The following is an 8,088-nucleotide window of genomic DNA, read 5'->3' as shown; positions in this document are numbered from 1 at the left end:
TTGAAATTGTTTCCTTACGGAATAATTTTATTTACTGTAAATTAAGGTACAATAAGAATAATGGACGTGTATGGATTCACATGGTACCTGCCTGTCACTAGTGCATGTGACAGCCTTTATTTGTAGTAATCCAGAATTTGTTGGCATTGACTATTAGCGTCAATAAATTTTGGTGAAAATGTTGTTCAGGTCAGATTGTGGGGGTCTGTAACCTTCTCAAGCCCTACAAACCTCTGAGAGCTCTACATTCCTCCAAATCTGATCTCTTGTGCACCTCCGCACCCCTCCCCCACCCCCTCCCAATCAGCAGCTGTGCCTTCAATGGTTAGGCACGTAAAGTCTAGAATTCCCTGCCTCTCCACCTCCGTCTCCTCCTTATAATGGACCTCTTTGACCAAGCTTTTAGTCAACCCTCCTTCTTTGGCTGGACGTCCATTTTTGCCTGTTTAGGCTTCTGTGTACCTTGGGATATTTTTCTACATTTTTCAAGTTGTTGTTATGTTTGTTGAGAAAGTGGAGATGGGACACTTTTCGATTCATTTCTAATTGTAAAACTCCTTTCAACATTTATCGCAGCAGTTGAAAGTTGCCATAAGAAAAAGAGCTCTTGTACCGTTTACTTTAGCACAGACACATTTATCTATACTCTGACCCTTTACCAACAGCTCACCACAGGTCTCCTGAGACATGCAGCCAAAACGGCAGAAAACGATACACAATTGCAAAAACTACACACTACATTTTGCAGAATCTACCTGAGAAGACAGATTTATCACAGTACAGCACTCAGAGCTAGACTGAAGAGTCAGCCTAAATTATGTGCTCAAATCGATGGAGTGGGGCTTGAATCTATGACCTCCTGACTCAGAAGGCAAGCGTGCTACCACTGAGCCACAGCTGACACCTTAGAGAAACCTATGGAGAGCCCTCCAGAAGTTCATTCCCAAAGTTCTCTATGATGCCTTGTAAATATACTTATTAAAATCAACCGAATTACCTAAGATTTATGTAAATTCATATTGTTCCTTGTACCTTCAATAACTTACCTGAGCACATATTCTAGGCTCACACTTCAGTGTAGCACTGAGGGAATGCTACACTGTCGGAGGTGCCGTCACTCGGATGAGACGTTAAACCAAGGCCCCAACTGCCCTCTCAGGTGGACGTAAAAGATCTCATGGCACTATTTTGAAGAAGAGCAGGGCAGTTCTCTCCAGTGCCCTGGTCAATATTCATCCCTCAACCAACATGACCACATTATCACTCCTGTTTGTGGGACCTTGCTGTGTGCAAATTGGCTGCTGTGTTTCCTACATTACAACAGTGACTACACTTCAAATGTACTTCATTGGATGTAAACTTGAGCTCATCCAAAACTCTGCAGCCCATATCCTAACTCACACCAAGTCCCATTCACCCCTGTGCTCGCTGACCTACACTGGCTCCGGCAAGCCTCGATTTTAAAATTCTCATCCTTGTTTTCAAATCCCTCCATGGCCTTGCATCAAAATTCAGTTTGAATACGCTCCGGTGAAGTGCCTTGGGACGTTTTACTACATTAAAGGAACCAAATAAATGTAAGTTGTTGATGTTGTAAAGCGCTTTGGGACGTTCTGAAGTTGTGAAAGGTACTATAGAAATACAAGTCTTTTGTTTTACAATAAACCACATTACATATAGTTCATGTTGAGAGGTAGTAGCAACACATAAAGACCAAACGAACCCAAATAATCCCCCAAACCCCATATGTCAAAGAAAACAAATACCAGGGAGTGAGTCCAAGACTACAATCTACTCTTTGGATTCAAATGATGGTCATAAACAACTCGAGCATTGAACTCTCAATTCACAATTTTATCTCAACCCATTGAGCAGACACCATATTCTCCACCTTTAGAGGATGATTTTAAACCCCAAGAACGGGTGAGTTGGGGGCGGGTGGGAGTTGAAAATAGTTGGTTTTTTTGGGTCGCAACCTCAAAATTTTCAGATTTTGCGTTCCCAGTGGGAAGCCTGTACTTTTCCGCGCCGATGTTAAACCCGGAAATAAAGCCGGGTTGCGGTCGCGACCCAAAAAATGACTATTTTCAACTCCCACCCACCTCCAACCCACCCGTTCTTGGGGTTTAAAATCATCCCCTTAAAGTCTGTGTACAAAACAAAAACACTAGAAAACATGTTGCATTTGGATGGGAAAGAACTACCACAATAGTTTGCATATATGCCAAACATTTGGCAAAGTAATCTATTCATTCTCACTTTTAGTAATCCAAATTCGCCCATGAAAGTACCAGTTGTCTGGCCGAAATACAACAAGAGAAGCTCCCAGTATCTGCAGCTGGACATCAATCTGTCAAAACTGAACATAAGGAAACACCTGAAGCCCGAACAGGTTACTTTCTGGAACCAGCACATCCCTAGCTTACTGAAGGTTGAAGAATGTCCAGTCACAAAGGTAAGGTTTTGTTAACTTCTAATCATTTTCAAAGCAGATGCGCTTCTTGCGATACTTAGGACAGCAGCATAACTAAAACAGGTAGGTAGGGATTTTTCGGTGTTATATTGTGCTGAAAGCAATTCTGATCTCTAGAAGTGTGAAAAATTGACTACAAAATGTTTAGCACAAAAAGTGCAGGCTGATCACATTAAAGAATGAAGCATCTACAGGGAGTGCTTAGTGTGACTGTGTGTTGTGTTTAAGGTGAGCTGCATATATTGACATCACAAGTCCTGGCCAAAATGGAGATGATTGGGTAATTGCAACTCTTTTGCTGACACAGTGGTGCCAATACTCACTTTGTTTAAGGTGAGCTATAATGATGGTCTGATTAATACCTCCTTCTCTCCGATTCCCAGCTGCACAAATAAAGTGCTGTTTATCTGTGCAGTTAACTCTTGATTGATGAGAAGTCAAATATGATCCCAATGTGTCGTCAATTTTGCCCTGTGGATTCAGGTCCATTCCGGGTTTGATTCAAATCACCATCTTAGGACCTTGTGCCATTTACTTGAGTTGCTTCAAATTTGAGGAAGTTGAGGATTTACAGCCTGCCTGTGATATTGGGTTTGATGGTTTGAGTTCATACTGAAATAAGCCATTGAAACGAACTTCAGTTCAATCCAATGTGGAACAATAATTGCCACCTGAGGCCACAGTACATGAGACTAATATATCCATCTATTTCAGTCTATTAGTTTACTTGGATTTTCAAAAGGCATTCATCAAAGTGTCTCATATAAAACCAGATGACAAATTGTCCAGATGGATTGAAAATTGGTCTCCACCTTTGGTGGTGGCATCGTGCTGGAGGTGGCGGAAATGGCGGAGGATGATACTTTGAATGTGGAGTTTAGGTCAGAACCATGACAGGACCCCCCTTATCCTCACCGTCCACCCCACGTATCATTCTCCGCCATTTCCGTCACCTCCAGCGCGATGCCACCACCAAACACATCTTCCCCTCCCCTCCCCTTTCAGCATTCGGAAGGGACCGCTCCCTCCGCGACTCCCTGGTCCACTATTCCATCACCCCCAACACACGCTCTCGTCCCCACGACACCTTCCTGTGCGAGCGCAGAAGATACAATACCTGCCCTTTCACCTCCTCCCTTCCCACCGTCCAGGGCCCCAAACATTCCTTCCAGGTGAAACAGCAATTTACTTGTAATTCTTTCAATTTAATAAACTGTATTCGCTGCTCACAATGCGGTCTCCTCTACACTGGGGAGACCAAACACAGATTGGGTGATCGCTTTGCTGAACACCTCCGCTCAGTCCACAAGCGTGACCCTGATCTGCCGGTCACTTGCCATTTTAATTCCCCTTCCCACTCTGACCTCTCTGTCCTCGGCCTCTTACACTGCTCCAATGAAGCTCAACGAAAGCTCGAGGAACAGCACCTCATCTTTTAATTAGGCATTTTACAACCTTCTGGACTCAACACTGATTTCAATAACTTCAGATCATAACCACTACTCCTATTTTTTCAGACAGCAGGTGCTGGTAATGGTTCTGATGTTGCCATTTACAGCTCCTCTAGACCGATCTTTTGTTTCTTAACCTGTCCCATTACCACCCTCCTTGTCTTGCACAATCATCCCTTTTGTCATTTAATCACTCCTGCCCTCCACCCTATCAGAGACCTTCCCTTTTGTTCTTTCATAGAATCATAGAATCATAGAAAATTTACGGCTCAGAAGGAAGCCATTCAGCCCATCGTGTCCATGCCGGCCGAAAATGAGCCATCCAGCCTAATCCCACTTTCCAGCACTTGGTCCGTAGCCTTGTAGGTTACGGCACTTCAAGTGCATATCCAAGTACTTTTTAAATGAGTTGAGGGTTCCTGCCTCTACCACCCTTTCAGGTAGTGAGTTCCAGACCCCCACCACCCTCTGGGTGAAAACATTTTTCCTCAGCTCCCCTCTAATCCTTCTACCAATCACTTTAAATCTATCCCCCGCCCCCCACCCCCAAGCTTTCCCTGGCTCTGAACTTGCTTAAAAACTGTTTAATCTTCAACTTCCTCCAGTTCTGATGAAAGATCATTGACCTGAAATGTTAACTCTGTTTCTTTCTCCACAGATGCTGCCAGACTTGCTGAGTATTTCCAGCATTTTCTGTTTTTATTTCAGATTTCCAGCATCCGCAGTATTTGCTTTTAATAGGAAGGAGTGTTGGACCAATTATTATATTTGGGCTGAGATATTGCAGATGGATTTTAGCATGTGTATAAATGTAGGGCAATGCTTACAGGAGCAGGTAACATGTACATAACATGAAAAGGGTTTGTTTAGTATTTTCACTGGTAGAGGTTGTAAAGGAAATGAATTTGACCGATCATTGATCATACCCTGAAAGTATGCAATCTGTCTGAAGCAGTTACTAATAAAGCAAATTGGATGCTAGGGTCCATCTCAAGAGCACTGGGTTACAAACTTTGCTTAAACCAATGGTAAGATCAGTTCTGGAGTATGTGATACAGTTTTGGTCAACCTATCTCAAAAAGGGTGTAGAAGGACTAGAAAGGATTCAATGAAAAATGGACAGGATGATTCTGGGCTTTAGGGAACAACATTCTGATGGAAGGCTGAAGCAACTAAATTTACTTTTCCTGGAGAAAGAACTGAGGGGAGAAGTGATAATGGTCTTTAAAATAGTGAAAGGCCCAGATAAGGGTAAAATAATCAAGCTACTTAACTTGAACAATGGGCATTTTTTTTTCTTTTATCATTCTTGGGATGTAGGTGTCGCTGGCAAGGCCGGCATTTATTGCCCATCCCTAGTTGCCCTTGTACGACTGAGTGGCTTGCTAGACCATTTCAGTGGACAGTTAAGAGTCAACCCCGTTGGTGTGGGACTGGAGTCACATTTAGGCCAGACCAGGTAATGACAGCAGGTTTGCGTCCCGAGAGGCATTAAAGGCACAGGACCAAAGGACACAAGTACAAAATTCATAAAGATCGAGCAAGGTTAAAAACATTTTTTAAACTTCCCCCGCCCACAGGATTGTGGACCTGTGGAACAAACTCCTAGAGAAGGGAATTGATTTGAGGTCAATTAACACCTTCAAAAAGGGAGCTGGATAGATATATGTTGAGAAGGAGATTGATGGTTATATATTGATAACGCTGCCTGATTTTTTCATTGGAGGTGGGGCAGAAATTAATATTCCTTAAAGTAAGAGTACAACAGATGGTGATGATGGGGAGGAGAAAGTCCATGATGGAATAACTAAACATGGGCTCTGAATGGAGTAGGCTTGATGATAGAATAGACCTTTCTTGCTCCAGAATTTCTCACGCTCTGACTATTTCCCCTTTGCCAGCCCCCAACTGATCCACTTGTTCGGACCCAGTCTGGCCTTCTGCGTGGAATCAAAGTTCACCAAAACAATAAAACAACAGACATTTTCAGAGGAATTCCTTATGCACAGCCACCCATTGGAGAATTTCGTTTCCGAAAGCCAAGACCATTAAACCCGTGGAAAGGCATTAGGGATGCAAGAAAATATGGAAATATGTGCATGCAGGACCTGGTGTTTGTGAAGAATGTCCAAGGTGATGAAGATTGCCTCTTCCTGAACATATGGATACCTAATGGTGTTCAAGGTAGTGTATGGACACTCTACAAAACTTCTGCTATATTACATGAACCAACAGGAAAGTCATTAGAGAGATTTCTGAGATATAATAAGTAGGTTTATGGCTAGGTTTAGTAGCTTATTTGAGAATTATTTATTTTCTTACGTACTTATTATTTTATAAATTACATTTTTGATGTCAATCAATTTTAATGGTGGGGGAGGGGGGTGATAATGTTCTTCTGAATTCATGAAATGCAATTGGGTGAACTTGTACAATTACACCTAAAGTCAACAGTACAAAAAAAAAATGGCCACTGAAAGAAGCTGATACAAAATCTTTTTGGACTGACTTGGCAACTTTTGTGGGTGGTTGCTTTTTGTTGATTGGTAGCATTCCCTACATATCTAGTGATTGGTTCTTATTTAGTCACAATCAGACATTTGAACCTATTGGAACAATTGATTACATGAGCCAATCAAGTCTTTTGGCCGACAGGTGCATGACACTCGATGGCAGACTTTCTATCAGATCCACTCAGAAACCAACTTTTTCACTTCATGTAGGGCCTTTATGCAGAATTACAATTCTCAGTCAGCAATTAATGCTACATGCAGCAATTGCAGAAGCTTATAGCATTTGTCATGGGATATCCTGCTGCACTAAAGCACTTACTTTACTCATAAAGGTATGTGTTTGACCAGGACATCATGGGTTCCAATTATGAAGTTGCCCTGTCATTGAAACCCTGACTACAGGTCTGTATTACAAATGATATTATTCCTATACAGGTATCAGCTGTGGCTCAGTGGGTAGCCCTGTTACCACTAAATCAGAAGGTTGGGGGTTCAAACCCTACTCTAGAGACTTAAGCACAAAATCCAGGCTAATACTTTAGTGTCAGTGGTGCAGTCTTTCAGATGCAATGTTAAACCAAAGCCATGTCTGCCTTCTCAAGTGGATGTAAAAGATCCCATGGCACTATTTCGAAGAAGAGCAGGAGAAATCAGCCTGGCTAATGTTTATCCCTCAAACCAACATCACTAAAAACAGATTTTATGGTTATTATCACATTGCTGTTTGTTGGACCTTGCTGTGTACAAATTGGCTGCTGCATTTCCTACATTACAACAATGACTACACTTTAAAAGTACTTCATTGGTTGTAAAGCGACATCCTGAGGTTGTGAAAGGTGCTTATATAAGTACAAGTCTTTCTTTCTTAAAAGACTAGGTGGAGATCGCATAACCTTTAATTAAGGAGCAATTTTCACCATTGGAACTCCTCACATCAGTGCAGATAAGATGAGAAACCCAACAGTGGGTCAACACATTTGTGCTCCACTGTGTCAACCAGGTCCTCTTTTCTTTAACAAATAATTAACAATGTGAGAAGCCCAACAAGAGAGGAAATCACTGCTGGGTGTAGTAATGGTAAATGAACCATGCAGATAAGAGAAGTAAGTGTAGGGGAGCATCTAGGCAATAGTGATCATAACATAACAAGGTTTAAAATAATGATTGAGAAAGACATAAGTAAGACAAAGACCAAAGATATATAGATTGGAAAAAAGCTAATTTTGAGAGGATGAGACTGGAACTAGGGAAGGTGAACTGGGAAAAAAATTGACAGACAAAGAGATAGAACAGCAATGGGAAATACTTAAAATAGTGATCAATAGAGATCAGGAGAAATATATTCCTCTAAAAAACAAGAACAAACTAGCCAATAATGAAACACCATGGATGAAAAGAGATAAGGGTAAAATAGAAACTAAAGATAAAGGCGCACTCTAAGTACACAGACAATAGAGGAGAGGATGTCAAAAGAAAATACAAAGAAGATGTCAATAAAACAATTAGGAAAGCAAAGAGGAACTACAAAATTAAATTATCAAGGAACATAAAAAGAACAATGGTAAAGTATTCTACAGACACATAAATAACAAAAGAAAAATCAGGATAGGGATAGGGCCACTAAGGGATACACAAGATAAACTCACAGGTA

The 8,088-nt window shown here is 41.5% G+C and overlaps 1 protein-coding gene across 1 annotated transcript in view; it reads left to right on the top strand.

Moving 5' to 3' along the window:
• Nucleotides 1-60: 60 nt before the first annotated feature.
• The window catches only part of LOC137331831 (bile salt-activated lipase-like), a 36,164-nt gene continuing 28,136 nt past the window's right edge, over nt 61-8,088 (top strand). The window contains exons 1-3 of the mRNA XM_067995747.1: nt 61-83; nt 2,266-2,455; nt 5,826-6,099. Coding sequence (XP_067851848.1) covers nt 61-83; nt 2,266-2,455; nt 5,826-6,099 — 487 coding nt within the window. The remainder of the gene's footprint in view (nt 84-2,265; nt 2,456-5,825; nt 6,100-8,088) is intronic.

This window comes from Heptranchias perlo, chromosome 2, assembly GCF_035084215.1.
Source record: "Heptranchias perlo isolate sHepPer1 chromosome 2, sHepPer1.hap1, whole genome shotgun sequence".
NCBI classification, from domain to species: Eukaryota; Metazoa; Chordata; class Chondrichthyes; order Hexanchiformes; family Hexanchidae; genus Heptranchias; species Heptranchias perlo.
Note: the sequence above shows the minus strand (reverse complement) of the source record. Positions and strands in the feature narration are given on the sequence as shown.